The following is a 22,420-nucleotide window of genomic DNA, read 5'->3' as shown; positions in this document are numbered from 1 at the left end:
AGTATGTATGTATAAAGCATTTGTTTCGTATTGGACTATGATAGGTACCTTACGAAAGAACATTTGTTTACCTGAGTTGCTAGGTGACAAACTGTCTTTCACAGAAAACTATAGCTGGCAGAATAATTCTGGCCCCCTCAAATATATACATCCTAATCCTTGGATCCCATGAATATGTAATGTTTCATGTATGGCAAAAGGAACTAAGGGGATAGAAGTAATTAAGACTGCTAATCAGTTTACAGGGAGTGAATCATGGATTAGCCACCCAAGGCCAGTAAGTTCCTGAGGAGTGAAAGAGAGGCTGAGATGACAAGAGAAAGAGATGTGAAAATCAAGGTGGGGTGGAGGGAGATGACACTGCTGGCTCTGAATGTGGAATAAGGGGCCACGAGCCAAGGAATGTGGGAGGCCCCTAGAAGCTGGAAAAGGCAAGGACACAGATTCATTCCTAGAGCCTCTGGAAAAGAACACACCTCTGTTAGCATCTAGATTTTAGCCCATTAAGACCCATATTGAATTTCTAACCTATAGAACTGCGAGAAAATACACTTGCACTATGTTAGGGTACTGAGCTGAGGTAATGGAACAACACCTTTACTTGAAAGAACTACCAACAGACAAACGATGGTTATTTAGACTTGTGTATTTGGCAGATACTTTCCTGAAAATACAAAAAGGAGTCTGTTACTTTAAGTAAAACAACTGACAATATGCAGTTCTTGCCAATAATAAAATGTAAACTTTAAAGCAAAATTTGAAATTTGGAAAACTTATACCTGTCACTGAAGCTTGAGAGCTTCCCAACACCTAATGACTTTTCTAAAAAGATTAATGGCTATAGTAACATTAGGTTTCCATTACTGAAACATGAGCCGACACTTAAATCTGCAGAAATAAGAGATGCAAACTAAGATTTGCCATATGACCAATGTATGAAATTATTAAATCATGCATGGGTAAAAGATTCATTCAGGTGCACAAAAGTCAATGAAATTTTAATTTAACAGAGTACATTCATTGATTTCAATTTCCACACACATTGCCACTGACCTTTAACAAACTACCACTTGCTGAGTTTTAATGTTATATAAAAGAAAAATATCCACAATTATCTGAACGGGCCATCCATAAAATACTCTTTTTCCAAGTACTTGCATGGTTTGAGGCAGATTTTCTTTATCTACTACAACCAAAACAACATATTGCAACAGACTGACAGCAGAAGCAGATATGGAGTCCAACTGCCTTATATGGAGCCAGACACCAAAGAGATTTATAAAAATGTTAAACAATGCTGTTCTTTGCACTAATTTTTTATTCATTTTAGAAATTTTTTTCACAAAAATGTTATTTTTATTAACATGTGACTGTTTTAATAGTGTTTTTAAAGTTTTAATTTCTTCCTTTTAAGAGTAAGATGGAGACAGAAACAGATAAAGATAAGAATTCTCAATAGTGGGTCATGATGTCATCTCCCCCGCCCCCCAAGCTCTCTCAGTCAGCCGAGGTCACAGGTATGTGTGCCCAGTATGCACCAGGTGACTGAGAAACTAAACCTGTGACCTACCACACGGAGCCAGCATCACTTGAGCAGTGCATTCCTTTTTTTTCCTGCTGTACCAGGCTTGGCCCAACTGCTAGTTTAAATGTATGAATAATGGGAAATCTTAAAACTTGCTTTGATTTTAATTAACACACAAACAAAAGTTCTCCGGAGTCCTTAACATGTAAGATAAAGGGATTCTGAAACTTAAAGTTTGAAAACTACTATCACTGTGCTTTATGTTGCATTTCTCTCATGTCTAAGAAAGTCCTATCTTTTTCTATAGTTACTGGTTATTTATTTATTAGTTATTTAATTTTCTCTTTTCTGAAGATCATTTAAAGAATTTTCTCATTGGTTGCTGTTAAGATATTCTTTGTTGGGCAAGCAGGTGGCATAGTGATTGAAGCGCCAGACTCCCACATGGTCAACTGCAGTTCGAGTTCCGGACCTAGAGGCTTGAAAATCACACTGGGCGAATGTGCATGCGTGCCCAGAGTTCTGAGAGGAGAATGGAGAAGGGATTGTGGTGTGCCCTCGCCCCTGGGAGGTGATTTCTCTCTCTCTCTCTGGCCAGCATACATGTGCCCTATGGCAAAAACCTTAAAACAGAAAAAGATATTGTCATTAGCTTTAAACAACCTGAATATGATTTGTCTTAGTATAGTTTTCTGCATGTTTCTTATTTTTTCAGGCTCAATAAGCTTCTTGAATCTGAATTTATAGCTTGCATTGTACATGAAAAATTTGGAGCTAATATTTCCTCAACTATATTTTCAAATGCCTCCTAATTCTTCTGGGGACTCCAATAATTATACACATATTAAGCCAGATAAAGTTGTCTCTGAGCTCATCGATGCTGGGTTTTTGGTTTTTATTTTTTTTTGGTAGGTGTTTTGCTTAACTGTCTGTATTTAATCTAGATTTGTTTCTATTACAATTTCTTCACATTGATCAATCCTTTTTTTTTCTGAAATATTTAATCTGCTACTAATCCCAACCAGTGTATTTTTGATCTCATAGTTTTCATATCTATAATTTAATTTGGAATTCTTTTGTCTTCAGATTTCTACTTAATATGTTCGATCTTTCCTCCAGCTTCCCGAACACATGAAAGAATATCTATGACAATTTTGTGGTTGATTTTGATTCTTTCCTTATTATAGGTCATGTTTTCCTGCTTTTAAGTTTTGATCAGACTGATTTTCAGACATTATGAATATCACCTTATTGGGTGGTAGATATGGTTGGATTCTTATTAAGTATTCTTGCATGTCATCCTGGAACATAAACTTTTTAAAAAATGTTTTTTAAAAGAATTGTTTATTATTTTTTAATTTGCTATAGGACATGTGTGCTCACCAGAGAGACAGAGAGGTAAAGTGAGAAAGCATGCTGCCAGATTCAGGACTCGAGCCATATTCAGTCACAAAATAATTATCTTTTAAAAATCTTGGGACCAGCAGATGGCGGAATGGGTATGTCACTAGACTCCCACATAGTTGACCACAGTTCAAGTTCTAGACCTGTTGATTTAAAACTCATGACGGGCACATGTGTGTGCGTGCCTAGAATCCCAAGAAGTGAATGCAGAAGGGGACTGCAGTGTGCCCATGGCCCCTGGGAGGTGATTTCTCGTTTTCTGTCTCTCTTTCTCCCCAGTGAGTGCATGTGCTCTATAGCAACAATCTTTAATAAAAGAAAAAAATCCTACATAATACATTTGATAAACATATTAGCCATTGTTACGATGTTTTCTTTAACTACAAGATAATTTAAGAAATCTAGGCTAGGTGGTAATACAATGATAACACAACTGGACTCACAGGGAAAAGGCCCTGGGCACTCATTCAAGGACCTCCCTGAGCATGGCAAATGCTTAGTGTCTGTGTCTACGGTCCCAGTGGCTTAGAGTGGGATAAACCATAGTGTGAAAACCACATTGGTGGATCCTGTTTCTCTGCCTCTCTGAGAGGAGAGAAAAAAAAAAACTTAAAAAAAAAATTATAAAGCTCAACAGGAAATAATTTTTATTCTTTCCTTTTCTTTAAAGTTCTAAGATCTTTTATCATTGTCTTTTTGTTTCAAGAATCTCTTTCAGTGATTATTAATATTTTACGATAGGTCTGTAGGTAACGAATTCTGTCAGTTTTCTTTTATCTGAGAATGTCTTCATTTGTCCTTCATTCCTGAAGAATATTTCACCAAATACAGAATTCTGAGTTGACAGTTCTTTTCTTCCAGCACTTGAAAAATGTCATGCCATTTCCTTTCGGCCTCCATGGTTTTTGAAGAAAAATCTCTGTCATTCAAATTATTTTTCCTTTATAGGTAAGGTGACATTTCTCCTTGGCTTTTTCAAGATTTTTTCTTAGTCTTTAAGCTCTTTAGAAATTGAACTATGGAAGGAACCAGCAGCTAGCATAATAGCTATGTCGCTGGACTCCCACGTAGTCAACCGTGGTTCGCGTCCCGGACCCAGTGGCTTAAAATTCACGCCGGGCGCATGTGCATGTGTGCCCAAGATCCCAAGAGGAGAATGGAGGAGAAGGGATTGCGGTGTGACCATCCCCCCTGGGGGTGATTTCTCACTTTCTGTCCCTCTGTCTCTCTCTGTCTGTCTGGCGAGCGCACATGCCCTATAGCGAAAACCTCTCCAAAAAGAAAAAGAAATTGAACTATGGTGTGTCTTATAGACTTTATTGGGTTTCTCCTGTTGGGTTGTACTCAGCTTCTTAAATTGTGGCTTTAGATCTTTTGACAAATTTGGGAATGTCTTAGTCAGTGTTTCTTTGAATAAGTCTATCTTTCTTTTCTCCTTCTAAGACTTTAATGACATGATTGTTAAATATTTCGTTAGAGTTCCATAAATCCAAAGGCTCTATTCTTTTTTTATTCCAGTTTACTCTTTGTTTTTCCAGTTTGGTAGTTTCTCCTGCTCTGTCTTCAAATTCACTGTTTTTTGTCTTTTTTTTTCCCCCCCTGTCTCTTCCATTTTACTGTTGAGCCCATTTACTGAGGTTTTGTTTTGTTTTATTTTTATTGTTGGTTATTATATTTTCCAGTTCTATCACTTCCACTGATTTCTTACTGATATCTCCTATTTCTTGGCTAAGAAATTTTATTTTATTTTTTTCATTTCTTAAAGCCATGCTTATAATTGCTCATTGAAGCTTTCTTTTTAAAACTTTGTTAATTTATCCCCTCCATGAGCAAGAAAGAGCGAGAACCCCCAACAGAGTCTTGATGCTACAATTCACTCCAGCCTTAGGCTAGCCCCAGATAAACTCCAGACATGCTTAGGGAGGTCTCTGGAGCTGAACTAGGAGCCGTCCCATGTGGGAATGCCTTGCAGAGCATTGTGTTTTACCACTACAATACTGCCCAGCTCCTCACGGCAGCATTTTTATGACGGCTGTTTTAAAATCATTGTTACGTAGTTCCAAGATTTATGTCACCTATGTTGGCAAGTGTTGATCAAATTTTCTCTCGGCTGAGATTTCCTGGTTGTTGCTATGACTAACTTGATACCCAAAATGTCCATATTTGAACTTATGGAACTCTGGATCTTATTTAAATCTTCTATTAGGTACACCTCCTTTATTACCGTTCTCATATGGGGAAGGGGACACTGCTAGGTGGGGTTGGAAGCTAGATCCCACCTTGGTCTCCACTGACGCCTAAGGAAAAGGGTACTTCTTTCCCCCAAAATTATTTAATTCCATTTGTTATTATTATTATTTTTTAATTTGACCAGAGAGAGAACTGAGAGAGAGAAAAGGAGAGAAGGCAAATGGCCAGGCCCAGGACTTGAACCATAGTCAGCCATGTGGGAATCCAGTGCCTTTAATCACCATACCACGTGCCAGCCCCAAGGGTACTTCCTTAATGCTAGCCAGGGGCAGGAGTTCCAACTCCCTACTGGGTCTCTGCTGATACCACCTAAGGTGGGTAGGGGAGGAGTGTGTCATTACTTTTCCTCAGGTGGCTTTCACTGTTACCTTGGTAAGGGGACCTTGCTGCCTAAGCTGAAAGTCCTGAATCTATATAGCCCTTCTCTGATGTCACCACAGGGGAAAGCAGGAAGGGAGCCTCATTATCATTCTACAGGGATAGAAGTCCCAACCCCCTACTCAGCCTTCTTTAATAATACTTCAGTAAGGGCTGTGGAGGAAGTGTGTTGTAGAGTTTTTTTTTTTTGGTTTTGTTGTGGTGGTGTTGAGTTGGAGGAGAGAAGTTCTCGTATGAGAGTTTTCTATCTTTCTAAACGTAGCCCTGTGTTTGTTCCAGTGGCTAACAGAAGGCTACTTCGGGATGCCAGCTTCTTCAGCCCAAGACTGAAATCTGAGAGAAAAAGAAAACCCAGGCATCTTATTGCTGGGCCATGCCTCAGATCCCAAGGTCCCTGGGTTGTCTGCTGCTATTCCACTTGTCACATTCATTTTATGTTTTCTTTATACATCATGTCCAGGGCTGTTGGCAATACTCAGCAAGTAAAACACAGGGAAAATATATCTACTCCATCTTTCTGGAATCCAAAGTTAAAACTTAGTTGTTGTTCCAACTGCTCTAAAAGATGACATATGGATACTGGGTAGAAAAGTTAAAAAAAAATCTGATAAGAGACGCTTTTAAAAATATTTACATATGAGTACATAGAATATTCTGATTTGTCTTATCTTCAGTATAGTAAAAAGAAAATATTCTACACATGCACACACACATAACAATTTAATGATGTGTTGTGCAAAATTTCTCACAAAAATAAAAGACTCCATATATTGGGAATAAGTTGGTAATAAATGTACGTGATTTAACATTGAGATGAATTTCAATTATATAGGAAAAGACTACTCTTTGCAACACTGTTTGTAATAGAAAAGTACTAGAATCAACACAAATGACCATCAATAGAGAAATCAATGAAATAAACAATACAATGGAATATTACGCAGCTATAAAACCACTGGAAAACCTTTCTCTGTACTGATATAGAAAGATCTCCAATACGTATCGGGTTGTCAGGAAAGTCATGACACATGTTCACACAGAAAAACACCTCGTGACTTTCCTGACAACCTAAGATATTACTAAGTAGAAAAAAGCAAGTATCTACAGAATACTACATTTTATATAATAAAGGGAGGAAATAAAACTGCACATGCATATTTGGTGATATTGTTATAAAAAATAGCAGGAAATAAGAAACTAGTAAGAATGCTAACTCTGGGGGAAAAGGGAGAAGGATAATCAGAACAGCACAGAAATGGGACGGACCTCTTGAGTAAACAGAGTCATATTAACTTTGATTTCTGTACCATTTGAAGATATTACCTGACAAAAGTCAGTCTTGTAGAAAAGAAAGTAGTTTATTAACATTTTATGTGAAAGCTGAATTTAACTGGAACCTACAACTGAAAATAAAAATGACTGAAATGCCTGCCTTCATACACTCCATCCTGTTGGCCTGTGAACTAGAGGACCTGCTGTGTGGGCCCCTTCAGTGGGCTGTGCTGCATCACTGCACACTGCAGTGCTGCCACACCACCCATCTTCTACATGCTACTGCTGTCAGTCATGTTAATCACAGTCTTCTCGCTGGAAAGCTCTCCATCCTGTCATGCAAGGCAGCCTCTGCTAGGCAAAGAAATAGGATGGACCGGCACAGTGATCCCAGCTTGTGAAAAGACAAGACGAAGCTACGACGTCACTGCTTTACTTCCCCTGACCTGATGGATGTCATACGTGTTTCCTTCCTGAGAATGGACATGTGGGCCCAGGAGTCATCTGGAACCAACCTGGTAGCCATTTGAACTTTAAACCTGTGATAGCTAACATCACAAAGAGATGATCAAAAATCTAGAATGGTGATTATTCTGCCAAGGCTTCATTTATAGAAAATTGGTTTTGGAAGAAACTTCTCCATGGGTCATTTTCAAAACTAGTTGTTTGAATTAAATAAGAAAGTGGCTGGCCAAACTCATTTATCCTCACCATAAAATAATGCAACATAGCAAGAAAGAGGCTAACTCAGCAGTTTCATGTCCTTAAACAATGAGTCAGCGCTATTCATTACCATATAAACAGTGGTTCTTTCCTTGTATTTATTCTTGAGATATGGATATAGTGTAGACCTAAATCTAGTATTTTCATTTTGCTGCATTTTTAATAAATGTCTACAAAAACAGTCAGTGATAATCTTTTAGACAAAATCACTACCAAGTACATGAAACCTGCTGTTTCATTGTGTTTTTTTGTAGGGGGAGAGATTTTTTGCTAAAGGGCACATGTGCTTGCCAGAGAGACAGAAAGCGAGAAGGGGGTGGGGATGGGGATGGCCATGCTGCAATCCCTTCTCCTCCATTCTCCTCTCAGGATTTTGGGAATGCATGCACACATGCCTGGAGCGAATTTTAAGCCACAAGGTCCAGGACTCAAACCGCGGTCGACTACATGGGAGTCCAGCAACATAGCTATTACACCATCCGCTGGTCCCAAAACCGACACTTCTTAATGGAAACAGGACTACCAATGTTCTCTACTGCAAACTGGCAATTATACTTCATATGTCTATAAAACAGCCCTATTCCATCTTACTTGGGTTTAACAAGTTACATTTTAATACTGGGCACCAAGTCTGCAGCAGTGAGACTTGGAATCATCTTTCCTGTTTCTTTCCCCATCTACGGGGAGGGGAAGGAAGACCAAGGTGTATAAAGCAATGGTTCAGAATGCATGCTCTAGATTCAAGACCAGCCTTCTCAGATCTTAATTGTGATCAGCCTCTTTGTGCTCCAATGCTCTTGTCTATACAATAGGAACAATAATAGCACCAACATCAAAGGATTCTAAGGATTAATTAAAATAATGCATGTAAATTGCTTCAGGTTAGTCACTGTGCAATAAAAATGATCTACTTTTATTACTGTCTTACAGTGCCTCACACTCCTGCTCAGCTGGAATGCTTACTGGCCCATGAACACACTCTGCTTTAATCCCTCTGATTTGTTCTTACGGTTCTGAGTCTGGGCCACCCTCCTGCTTATTCTCCAGCCAGATGAAACCCTCTTTTCTGATCCAGTTAACCAATCACGACCTGTCTCTATTGGCTTGCACCGCATTGCTATGTGTTTCAGTTTTCTTGTTATACTCATTACATGAACCCTGATGTCCACTGCAGTAATTTATGACCCTGTCTCCTTCATGGATAAGGACTGTGACTTACTAGCCTACTATTCATTATAGTATTTAACAATCTGCAGAGACGCATAATCAAAAAGCTTTTACTGAATTTGAAACAGTTATGTTTACTTATGAAAGCAAGCATATTACCTATAATAGGAGTGCTCTCATAGGAGGTTTATAAAGATTAAATGAGATGATACATGTAAATGGTCACTAATTAGTTATTATAAACCACAGCTAAAATTTCTTAACTGTTTACCATGGGCCCAGCATCGTACTAGGTGCTTTTATGTGTGAGCTCCTTCAAACAGGGCTTGGCATGATCATATTTCATTCTCTTTGCATAGTGTTTTTTTAAATGCCTGTTGAAAATGGCTCTGATATGGTAAATTTAAAAGTAACTGAATTGGCCCTATTATTAACAAGTTGATTTCAATAGATAATAAAATTCCTAATATCTCACACCATAGTTTTAAGGATCAGAATAATTCAAGATATGCAAAAGTATAGCAAAACCTGAAAATCTTAAAAGTGAAAGGCAGTATTATGCAATATTGTGCAACTATTATGTTTCCAGTGATCAAAAGTACTAACGGAAGAGAGAGAAGAATGATGACACTGAGAACTTTTGTAGGGCTCAATTCCTTGAAATGTAAACTAGGTTAATAACTGGAATCTATTATATCACACAGTAGGGTGATTAAGACATAGTAATAATGAATCACACTATCTACCTAAGTTGTTCTTCTCATGAGAGATGCTCTCAATAATCTTATAAATGCAGATTTAGGAACATGACAGGTAAACTAAATCCAAAGTTGATCCAAATTTCCTGAGGTACAAAGCAGTCTAAATTCTTGCCAGTGTGCAAACATTGCCAGATTAGCTTTATCTCCTCATGGTCATTTATGTAATGGAAATGGGCAACGATAAATAGTAAAAGGCCCAGGAAGATATCAGGAAGAAGAATGAAAGCTTGGATAAGCCACAAATCAGATACTCATTTTCTAAAATGAATTTCCTTAGTAATTATAAATGTCTACCTCAGCTCTCACAAACGTATCATTATTAAGTCAAATGAAAAATGTATTATTAGATTCTTGGGCAATGGTTTTGTTTATATTTTACAGATAAAATTTTAATTTGTTCTGTTCACTTTAGTTTTTAGTAAGTGATAAGTGAGGAAATAAAGAACCAAAGATTTGAAAGGCAAAATGACACAGTATTGCAAACAAATTGGGCTTTCTTTTTCCAAGCATAATTATTAAGAGTAGAAGAGATATTAAAGGAATTGCTTAAATAAAATTTAAAGGGAGATTTAAAAGTACCTTTTAGTAAATCTGACTTCCTGGTATCACACTATGAATCTCTTTAAATATAAGGATATAAAAAGCTTGAAATTGAAAAAATGGCAACACAGATGGAAACTTAAAGTGTTTTGCAATGATTCATATATGTAATCCACTGCTCTTGTAAGCATTTTCTTTTTAAAACCTGTATTTGTAAAGGCACGAAAATAACCATTTTCTCAAAATGATCTCAAGACATTAATATGATTTCCTACAATGACTCTCCAGACTAAAAAAACCTATGCATGCGTATGACCTGTTCTATATCAGTACAATCCTGGCTTTGAGTGTTATGTATAGAGACAGAGAAGACAAGACAGCGACCAAACACCAATTCAGAGACCAGGCAATCTCTCGTTTGGTGACAAGGCTGCTTATATAGAATATTATTCTTTAAACTTCTAGATTCTACTGCCAAATAAATACTACTCCCTAATAAAGTAGTAAAACCCCTATTAAACAGGATTGCATATCTAAGACATTAATTTCCAAAATCAAATTGGAGAGATTCTCTCTGATTGCCACACTTAAATTCTGCCCAGAAGGCATTAAAGAAAACTACTATTGCATGTTATCATTAACAATTTATGAAGGATGGGATATTTTAATACCCCCAAGAATAGGAAGGCCATAACTTCAGAATAATGGCCAGTTTTGTGAATTAAGTAAGTTCAACTTTGAGTTAGGTTCATTATAGTGCCCTGTCTTTGCTGTGTGCATGAGCCATATAGTGTTCATCACAGGCCAGCACCACCTGTGGTCCAATATTCTGTAGTCACTAACAGCATGAAATATGCCAGAAATTCCAAGGGAGATAGCCATGTCTCCATCTCTTCTCCTCCATTCTCCTCTCAAGACTCTGGAGACACACATACAAACATGCTCAGTGAGATTTTCAAGCCACTGGGTCCTGGACTCAAATCACAGTCAGTTGTATGGGAATCTAGCGCCTTAACCACCACACCACCTGCTGGCCCTAAGGTGTCCATTTTTTATTTAATATGGTTAAAAGAAAACAGCAATATATACCCGCTTTATGAAAAATAATGTACTATTGTAAATTTAGAACGTTAAGTATATGCCTAAATGTTTTTAATTCTCCTTGGTAAGCATAGTAATTGAAATGACTGAATCAATAAAGTTAAAACCTAATTATCATTTTTCTAATTCTTCTCTACTAGAATGTAAGTCCAGAATATTTACTGGAAAACAACCTCAGATAATTAAATGTATGCATCACTAGTCTTCTAAAGCTTTCAAAAGTTGCTTCAAATTTACATGTTATAAACATGGATACTGCTCACAGTATTCTTGGAATATACATATACAATATACCTTGGTGAGCATTATGAAAAGCAAAAATTTTTAAAAATTATTAAAAAGTTACATTAAATTATTGGCTCATTATATATTCTCATTTGCTGAATTAAGAAACATAACTAAAAATTCACATTTTTGAGTCTCATTCATTTTAATAAAATTGAGGGCCAGTTAGTGGTTAAGGTGGCTGGATTCCATATCGCCAAGTAAGTGGTTCGAGTCCCCAACCAAGCAGCTTGAGAAACATACTGGTGCATGTGTGTGCTTGCCCCAAATCCCAAAAGGAGAAATGGAGGACAGATAGTGTATGGCCATCCCCCACGGAGACTGCTTTCTCACTTTCCCTCTCTTTCCTGCGAATGCAAGCATCCTCTGAAAATTAAAATAAAACATCAAATTGGGATTTTTTTGACTAAGGAAATACCATGAAATTTGTTCTCAAAATGAGATGCAATACCTGGACCAATTTTACTTCTGGAGGAATCTTTTGGCTGCATTGGTAAAACAACTACCTCCCACTGCTAAGATATAATATGGCTAAAATTCTGAGAGAAAGAGTTAAGAGACGAAAATATAAAAATATCTACAAAATTAGCCCATCTGTTCGATTACTCCAAGTAGAATGTGGGTAACACTCTACTGATTGGTGAATCTTTCAGATCTTAACTTTTCATTTTCTTCCCTTCTGCTACCTCTATAGAGATCATCCTATCACACTTTTGTTCTTCACCAAAGGGCCCCCACATTTAGGTATAGGAACAAAGGAGAGAGAAAATCTTGAGTATTTTGATTTTGTTACTGATTAAGACCCTAATTTTTAAATTTTATGCTTTAAAATCTTGGCCAAAATACACCTTTGGTGGTACTAATAGGCTTTAAACATCTAAGCTTTAAAGAACTGTGTGATACAGTGCCTACAGCACAGGTTTTGAGGCAGATTGACTGACTGACTGAATCCTGGCTCCACAACTTATTATCCATGTGAAATTGGATTTATTACTTAATCTCTCTGCGCCCCAGATTCCTTATCTCTATAATGGGGATAATAATAGTACCATTCTCACAGGAACAGGAGATTAAATAGGATAACATACTTAAGGTACTTAGAAGAGATCCTGGTGAAATGCTTGCTAGTGCTAGCCATTATTACTACTATAGTAATAATTATTACTGCAATAAAGTTATTACTGTGTTCTACTATTATTACTGCTACTATTGATCCCAGACACTTGAAAAACTGACTGCATGTATGGAAGGCTGTAATGAGAGTTGGATACAGTTTAAGTCCCTTATCTTTCAATTCAAACATAGAGAATTTCATCAGATTAGAAATGTTTGGAATTCAGAGAGTTACCAAGAAAAATGAGTAACTGCAATAAAAGAATATCCTTCACAATAAATCATGTCAATTTTCCCCATCACAAAATAAAATAAAATCTGGAAGTGCAGCAGGAAACTTGAGCAGCGAGAATGCTTTCCTCCAAAAGCTGAGCTCACCCCTTGTTCATCCAGTTTCATGAGTTGCTCTGTGACTTTGGGAGTGTTGAAGGCCAACCGCAGGCACTGGACATTGAGCTCAGGGATCACGTGCTCTAGCACTTCCTTCAGAGGCAGCCCTCTGGCTGTCGAGTGCTTCGCTGTGGAGGGAATGGCATCTTCCAGGACAGAACCTCTCAGTGTCATAAGCTGAAAAAGAAGACAAGTGCTATGATGAGGCCCCACTGGGTGTGAGAAGCCAAACACATCACATGCATTGAAGGCCTAGATTGCAAGCTCCTTACAGAGCTGGAGAAGGACTTGATTGCGTAAGCCAGTGATAGGAAAAGAATGAGAGATATAAGATACTGTATTTATAATAAATGAGGCTAATATACAAGACAACCCAGGCAAGTCCAATGAAACTCACAATCAAAGCTTCTGAGGATATCTTTTTAAATATCAAATATAACATTTCTTTAGAGAGATCAATAAGACCAAGGTCTCTATATGGCCATACAATACCACCAAGCACACTAGCCAGGAAATGAAGGAGGTGTCCCTGACAAATACCTGAAGGATGAATACTTAGAATTCAGATGTTATACTATGTTGAATTTTAAAAGGTAATATGGGGAGGATAAAGTTTTAAATTTCATAATGCACAGCTGAAAAGCAGCAATTATTTGCATTCCTAAATGCAACTACAAAGGGAAGATTAAAATTAGTACAGATGCTCCTCAGCTTACAATGAGATTATGTCCTAATAAACTCAATAGAAGTTGAATATATCACATAATTAATTAAATACTGTACTGCAAGTGAAAACAGAATGACTGTATGGGTACTCAAAGAATGGTTTCCACTGAATCCATATCACATTTACACCATCGTAAAATCAAGAAATGGTTAAGTCAAACCATCCTAAGTCAGGAACCACTGAACTTTAGATTTTTCTCTTTCCTAAAACACATCATATTATTATATAAACTTAAGCAAAGACATTTCTCTGTGAATGATGACTTACTGGAGAAAAGTTAATCAGACATGATGCCTCATACAGTCTTAATTTCCAAAAAATTTCACAAGGTTGTTAACATAATTTAAATACTGTATGGTGACATAAGAAAAAAAATCCATCAATCGGAATACATTTCTGATATTAGGCACACAGGTCAGAGGGCTACACTGTAACGGGAGGTACAAAAGCTAAGAAAAGGGCACGTTAAGGGATGTGTGTGGCATATAAAAAGACAGTGGCTCAGAAATACAAATGGGATCTGGGAAAGGACAGGAGGGAGGAGTGGGATGAGAAAGGGATCAGGAATATAGGAATACTTCCCACAAAAACAAAATGTCAGAAAGCCAGGCATGGTGGGGTGTGTGCCCATTGTCCTAACTACTCAGAAAATGGAGGCAGGAGGATCACAAGTTTGAGACTAGCCTGGGCAACACAGTAAGACCCTGCCTTTAGGGGTAACAAACAAGAGAAAGAGCGGGGAAAAAATGAAAATGTAGGAGAATGTGAGCAAAAGTATGGAGAAAGGAGTGACTGCGTAGCGGGAACTACAGAGGGTACAAGGGAGGAGTGGGTGATGAGACCATGATCTAGGGGGCAGCAGAAGGCCCTGAGGTTACAGAAACACAGCCCATTCCAGGCTCCAATAAGCAATCTCAGGCCATACACGCACGAGGCTGAAGACAGATAACCAAAGGAAAACCACCAGGAAAGTAAAATCTGTAACATCTGCCAACTAGAAGTCAAGTCCAGAGAGACAGAGGCAGGAAAAGCAAGTTATCGACATCTTATTTTCAACACAACAAAAAGGAACCTGAGAGATCTCCAGTATATTCACCAGATGAGTATCTTCTCCTTTTCATTTATAAATGATTTCTTTTCAGATAACCTGCAAAAATTATCTTCCTCTTACTTGGCATCTAGTTAGACAGAAATAAAACTTTCGTTCTCTTTTTTAAATCATGGGAAGCAGCTGAATAACTCAGATTTGGGCTCTTCCTTTCATGAGAAGATAATGTGCGCTCTGGGACAGGGAACCCCAAAGGCGGGAGCATCCTTAGTTTAGAAGCCAGAACCAGACCTGTGAATCATTGCATCCAGAACCACAGAGACAGCAGCTAACCATGAACGCCAGAGTCAACAAGAAAAAGAATGACTCTTTTTTTTTTTTTTGGTTTGTTTGTAATATATGATCTACTAGTATTACTAATATTGCTGTTGATGACTCCCAGAACAAGAAGGAAGTCCTCTTAGGTCCGTGTGTTCCTATGTTTAAAACTATTCCCTTGCCATACAAAAAAGTCCATGTTCATACACAAAACACCATCCCTAAAAATGTATGTGAAGCCGTTCTGGTTTGTTCTGCAAAACATACTTCTATTGAAATGAAATGAGAGAGGTGTGTTTGTACGTCTGTTAGCCTGATGGCATTTACTAACGCCACTGGGATGTCACTGTGATGACCATGTTTTATTTTTTCTTGACAATTTATTAGCCTATGAAATTGGTAACATAGGAAGTCCCTACCACAAATTAAATCTATTTTCATTTTATTTCTAGTAGTCTTCAATGAGGAGTAAAGTGACTGTCCCACTTGTCCAGGAGCTATGGACAAGGATCGGCATGCAGAAATATTTCTACCAAAGGACTTCTGCGAGTTTATTTCTACAAAATGCTTTATAAAGATATTACTGTTGAACCACATTTAAGGATTATTTTTATTAGAAAGAAAAAAATACAATATATAGAGACAATCACTTAAACATTAGAGGAAAGAAAGAAGCAAGGATCGGAGAAAGGGAGAGAGGGATGGGAGGGGAAACAGGAAAGGAGGAAATGTAGAAGGTGGCTGGCTGAGGTGCTGACAGGTGAAAGCACAGACCCAGGAAGAGTGAGGTCAGGGTGGCTCACAGACCACTGCAGAATTCAGCCAGGAAGGTAACACAGGCAGGGACTGGTCAGGAGAGCTGAGAAGGGACAGCTTATGGACATCAGTGACGGGACCTGCGAAAGCGCTGACTTATAAACTCCCAACCCCTGGCATGAAGGATAGGAGAGTGGCAAGAAGATGGATCCAAATGGATGGAGAACAACATAGAAAAGGAAAACTATGGATGCTTACATCAGTGTGGCTTTGGAGAGGGAAAAGAAAAGAACAGGAAAAACAAAAACACTTGGAAGTAAAATGAGGCTCAGAGAAATCTGGTGGATCAGAGAAGATGGAAATGAGCAACTACCTATATACAACTTCCATAAAACCTATACAATCCATACATGACCCTTACGCAAAGTATATACAACCACATACAAACTACACACAACCACATACAACCTATTTACAACAATATATACAACCACAGGTAACCTGAGTATATATATCCACATACAACTACATACAACCACAGGGAACCTAGGTACACCACAGACAGCCTGTGGACCACTACAACTTCAAACATGATTATCACTCTCAACAAAAGAACTGAGGCTGTTTAACAACTAGCTTTGACATGGAGAAAAGTCTGGTAAAGCATGTTAGTTCTTCATTTCTCTCTAGCCACTATCAACCACACATTAGATATTAAAGTCTTACCTTTAAAAATCCTATTTTAATTTCCCCAGAGTTCAAGCTTGGGAACAATTACTAAGTGAAGCCAATCCCTAAAACTTGCTTTGCATTCAATGAGGGAAAGAAGCCAACTGCCCTATTTAAACTACTTTCAAGCCATTATTTTCTAGATGCCTTAAGAGATGATTAGGCATTAATGCACAACAAGAATCCTAGAGTGAATTAGAAACCAAGAGGCACTAATTGAAAACTGCAATAATTATATATGTTTAGAAAGAAAACAAAGAATAACCTCATAGTCCCAAACCTGTTCACAGTTCTAGAAAAAAAATGCTTTGTTGGCTATTTTATTTTTTTTAAATAATTACTTATTTAATTTTATTTATCATTACTCTTATTTTTTAATTTGCTACGGAGCATATGTGTTCACCAGAGCATATGGGGGTGGGGAAGAGAGAGAGAGAGAGAAAGAAAGCAACTGGCCAGGTCCAGGACTCGAACTGCGGTCAGCCACATGGGAGTCCAACACCTTACCCACCACACCACATGCTATCTCCCTGTTGGCTACTTCCTTTTTCCCTTTTAAGAGTCTTTTCCCCTCTTCTACGGTCAAGAAATGACCTAAAGTGGGCCAGTCCATGGTGTGGAGGTTAAGGCAGCTGGACCCCACAAGCCAGCAGTGCAGTTCACATCCTGGACCTGATAAATATGCTAGGTCTGAGTGTGTGAATGTCCAAAATCTCAAAAGGAGGAAGAAATGGAGGAGAGAGGATTATGGTATTGACCATTCCCCATGGAGGGTGCTTCTTCACTCCCCCCTGCTTCCCATCTCTCTTCAGTGAGTATGCATGCCCTCTGGCAAAATTTAAAAAGAAATGACCCACGTAAAAGCTGGGAAACCTGCATATGTCTTCTGTGGCCTTACCCAAACATGCCCCGATTCCTTGAGAGACTTGGTGTTTTCCTCCCTGCCCCAAACAGGACAGGAAATATCCTATTTGGGATTCTGAGGGCTCCGATTTCCTTGGGTCAAAGTTAATGGCCATAATCATTCTCTGAATCTAAACTCTCATTCATTTATTTCATTTATCCAGACCTAGATGAAAAGAAGGGATCCCGGTCTATTTCATCCACCTCCATCACCACAGAATGAATGAGTCTTTGTTCATTCCAAAGCCATCTGCAAACAAGTGCTATTGAATTTAATTGCTTTGCTACTGCTACTCTATTTTTCTCCCACTTCAGTGATGCCTCAAGCCTCTCTCATTTGCAACTTACCTCACTTGTTCTGAAGATTATACGGTAGTTGTATGGAGATCCATTTTCTTTCATTTCTTCTGGTTTTTCCCTTCGAATGCTCACAGCCACTGGACCAAGATTCTCATCAGCCCCAAAATAGTTCCAGTGTTCTTAGGTAAAATAAGACGAAACTAAGTTAGAAAATTTACTTAACACTTATAAAGATTATATTCTTCTCAACATTTAAGATTACTACTCAGAAATTACATTAATAATATGTAAACATTAAACAAATACTAATAGTCTTCAAGGAGTTATCAAAACAAAGACTTGGCTAAACAGATTTAGTTCCAGAGGAGAGAACACTAAACAGAGGTGGCGTATTAAGTTTTTTATTACTCTACACTTTAGTACTCCACTATTTTTTTCTTTCTTTTTCTTTTTTTTTGAGAGGTTTTTTGCTATAGGGCGCATGCGCTCGCCAAAAAGACAGAGAGAGACATAGAGACAGGAAGCGAGAAATCACCCCCCAGGGGTGATGGCCACGCTGCTAATCCCTTTTCCTCCTTTCACCTCCCAGGATCTTGGGCACACACATACACACACCCAGAGTGAGTTTAAGCCACTGGGTCCTGGACTCGAACCATGGTTGACTACATGGGAGTCCAGCGACATAGCCATTATGCTAACTGCTGGTCCCTCCACTATTTTTTAAAAGAATTTTGTATTTTCTCCCTTTATTCCACCATTTAAAAGCATTACATGTGCTTTTTTGCCTAAGGAAAGACTTCTGTCAGGGCTTTCCACCTTTTGTTCAGAAAAAAAAAAAGGAAAAAAATATATATGGAGAGAAAGAGAGAAGATAGAGTTTGAAGAGAGGAGTCTTCCTCAGATTAAAAAGCTTTCCCTGGGCTGGCTCAGTGGCCTGATGATTAAGGAAGCCAGATACTACACACCAACCATGTAATTTGAATGCTGGGCATGGAGGTTTAAAAAATCCACCAGATACATGAGTGCCCCAGATTCCAAAAGGATAGAGAAATGGAGAGAAGGGATTATGGCGTGACCACACCCTGCCTCCCTCTCTGTCTATCTCTGGTGAGAGCACGTGCCCTCTGGCCAAATTTAAGAAAGAAAGATTTCCCTGGATTGAAGAGAGGAAAGAGGCATGTCGATGAGTCACAGAGCAGCACTCTGCTCCCAGGTGGCCCATGTCCCAGAGAACAGGATAGAGCAGGAGCCCAGAGAGAGATTTTCCAAGTGCTCCAGGAAGGCAGGTCGGCACAAAAGGCACCCAGCAAAACCATGGAACTTAGGGAGCTTGTGTGGGCTGGGAGAACAGGCACCTCCTGGGGAACCAGTGCAGCGGGTGACTGAAGACTCAGGGGCTCTCCTCAATGTTACTGTGCAAGGACATGAACCTCAGTACCACCCAAAGGAGTAGGGGAAGGTTCCAAATGACTGCTACTGAATTTACCTTCCTCCTGACAAGAAAGGCTGCGATCAGACAAAAAGTGGTATTCGCTCTGTATCTAATTATCGACATATATACTTTAAAAAACTTAAACTATTGATACGTACATGAGATGTTCACAGATGAGGAAGTCCATATAACACAGAAATAAATGAAAAGCTAGAGTACATACTTATTTTTCAAAAACCTCCTAAATACTCACTTTACAATGTTCTATTTCATTTACATGTAACATGGTTAAATGACCAAGCTGTGACATGATATGTTATTCTCATACACAAATGTGCATATATATACATATATATAAATATAATACATACATATACATATATACATATATATATGAAAATACATGTTATTTCCATACAAAAAGTATTTGAAAATCCATGAGAATAGTAAGAAATAATAGCACCAAGAACCTAATTATGTAGTTTTAAAATTTAGGTAATGCATATGAAAATACTTTGTAAATACTGAAGCCTGATCACAAAAGTAGTAATCATAAATATTGATAGGATTCTCTATGAAAATGATCATAATCCATGGAAATTCAAAATAAGAAAAACACAATGGGAATACAGGCAACAAACATCTCATATATGGACAACTGAGAAACGACCCAATAGATGTCACAAGGTTCATGTACAAACACTCATGTACACCCTCAATGCACAGCACGTGAGAATCACACTCAGGGGGTATTTACTCTTACTTTGCATACAATTCTAATAAGCTTGCTTGTCTGGTCTTCAAGCCCACAGGTTTATTTCAGAGATGTGATAATTCCAGATGTTGACAAAGTCCAGCGTGAAGGGCTGATACAGACTTGCATGCAGACAGCAATGTGATAGAACAACTGACAACAAGGAAGAAAACAGAAAGGGAGGAGACAGAAATAGTATAAAAAAGCGGACAAGAACTTAAAGGAAAACAAGACAGCAGTCTGGGGGCATTTACTGAAGGAGCAAAGAACTTAACATGCTTCAATAACTTCCAAGGATATTTTAATGCTGCAGCACAGAACAGTAACAGATGCAGCCAGAATGAGCAGGAGTCACATTCATTATACTGTATTCCATTCCTTGCACTGCATGGACTTAACCAAAACCTAACTCTCTAGGAATTCCTCAAATACATCCCATACACCTTAAGAAAGGCAGGTGGAATGGATGTTCTCTGCTGTTGGAGAAACTCGCAAAAGATACAGCACTGCTGTCAATCAATTCATTATGAATAACCCTCAGCTTGTTCTGGTCCTCAAGCTCCATAGTCAGCTCTCTCTCCACTCCTCCAGAGCAGATATTGCCAATTGTTCCACTGACATTCTCTATTCTCCTTCAACCTTTCTCTTCCACATTCCCCTCAATTCTACAAATGACTATGCTATCTACACCACAAAGACTGTAAATAAGCCACTTAAGAGAAAACTGCCTCATTTTCCACCATTATACACACAAGCTTACCTGCATCCAGACCCTCAAGTTCTTTCCCTATACAAGCCCTAATCTCCTTTTATATCCTGGCCTCCACCAATTCCACCCTCCTAGGGAATACCAATGCCTTGATCAGCTTCTCTGTCCTCAACTTCTCCCTTTCTACTTGCTCATTCCATAATTCAATCAGGCTCAAGTTTCCTTGTCTTTAAACATACACTGATTCTCTATTCTTTACCATCTCTTAAAACTAGACGAGTACTAATCTTTCCTTTCTTCCACAGGAAACATCTTGAAATAGCCACCTCACCCCTCACTTGAGAATTATCATCATCTGACTTACATTGTGCCAACCACCAATGGCTTCAAGTGAGATGAATGGTACTGTCAGTCTTGATCATGCTCAAACTCTCCATAACCTCTAGCAGAGTTGACCATATCATTTTTTTTTTTTCACCTAGAAACACTCTTGCTTCCTGGTGTCTATGAAATCATTTTTTTCTGATTTTCCTTCTACCTCTCTGGTTGTTTTTGTTCAGTTTACTTTCTTCTTCCCTATTTGAAAATATATATCCACATTCCACATTCAGGACTTCAATGCCATATCAATGTTGACCACTCTCAAAAGGCTACGTGTGTCCACTCGCCCAGCTTTTCAAAGACTTAGATCATCATATCTACCTAGTGGAACTGTCTGTCCCAAGGACATCTTCAAAAGCGAGCCCATCGCCATTCCACATAAACCTACAGCTCTCCCTGCAGTCCCAGATGTTCATGCCAGGCCTACTGCCGTGCGCTGTGAATTCTTCCTAAATGTCTCTCAGCTCCATCTGCTTTTTCTCCATCTCACTGCTACCAAATAATCCGAGTGATCACTTGCCTGAGTGTTTGTACCAGTCTTACAACTGATTTGCTATTATCCAATTTTGCTTTTATACAGCAGCCAGAAGATCCTTCTAAAGTGCAAATCTAACCACCCATTAGTAAGCCTAACATCTTTCTATGGTTTCCCAAAGGTTCTTGGATACTTTTCATGGCTCCCCAGAGGTCCTCACAATCTCTCACCAGTCTGTCACTCCAGCCTCACTAAGACCTTTCTCTGACCCTTCTAAACTCTGAGAACCCACTATATTGCAATTCTCTTTGTTGTTCCAACTTGCTCTGCCTTTTGTTATCTCAAAAACTATTACTAAAGCTCTCTTTCACAACTCCTCTATATTTGACTATGTCTTTTCTTCTTTTAGGTCTCATTTTAAATAACTTAGACATCTATCAAAGTGAATACTGGAGCAAAATGAAAGGGTTTACTTTGCATAGTAATATTAATATTTCATTTAAGAGTGTTAAGAATTCATAAAAACACAAATTAGTGAACCAAACATTTAAAATATCTCAAACACAAAAACTTACAAAGAAAAAAATGTAAATTTACAAAAATATAAGTATTAAACACAATCATTTAGTATTAATTGACAAGTAAGATTAAAATCATGTCATTTTAAAAATAAACTAAACCCTGCATAACATAAACTAAATTTAAATACAAAAAACTAAGCATAGTTTAATAATAAAAATTATAAAATGAACAATTAAACTCTATTCTTTGTGTTATCATCAAAGCCAACAATATTTTTTTATAATTTTCCTGAGCTGCTAAAGGAATATATTTTTGAGTTGGGGGAATGGTGATGAAATCATTAAGCAAACTTGAAACACACTTTCTTCAGGTTCCATCTTAAACAAACTCATCTCAGGTTTGATAATGCTGGGAAGAGCTTCGGAACGTACGTGTATATTGAGCAAAAATGGCAGTA

The 22,420-nt window shown here is 38.1% G+C and overlaps 1 protein-coding gene across 8 annotated transcripts in view; it reads right to left on the bottom strand.

Moving 5' to 3' along the window:
- The window catches only part of SIPA1L1 (signal induced proliferation associated 1 like 1), a 413,451-nt gene that overhangs the window by 117,071 nt on the left and 273,960 nt on the right, over positions 1-22,420 (bottom strand). For all 8 annotated transcript variants that reach the window (XM_006167962.3, XM_006167963.3, XM_006167964.3 and 5 more), the window contains 2 exons: positions 17,739-17,869; positions 12,898-13,086 (listed from right to left, as the gene is read on the bottom strand). In XM_006167962.3, the coding sequence (XP_006168024.1) occupies positions 12,898-13,086; positions 17,739-17,869 (320 nt within the window). The remainder of the gene's footprint in view (positions 1-12,897; positions 13,087-17,738; positions 17,870-22,420) is intronic.

Source organism: Tupaia chinensis, unplaced genomic scaffold, assembly GCF_000334495.1.
Source record: "Tupaia chinensis unplaced genomic scaffold, TupChi_1.0 Scaffold145367_1, whole genome shotgun sequence".
Lineage (NCBI taxonomy): Eukaryota > Metazoa > Chordata > Mammalia > Scandentia > Tupaiidae > Tupaia > Tupaia belangeri.
The sequence above is the reverse complement of the archived record's forward strand: the minus strand, read 5'-3'. Positions and strand labels throughout refer to the sequence as shown.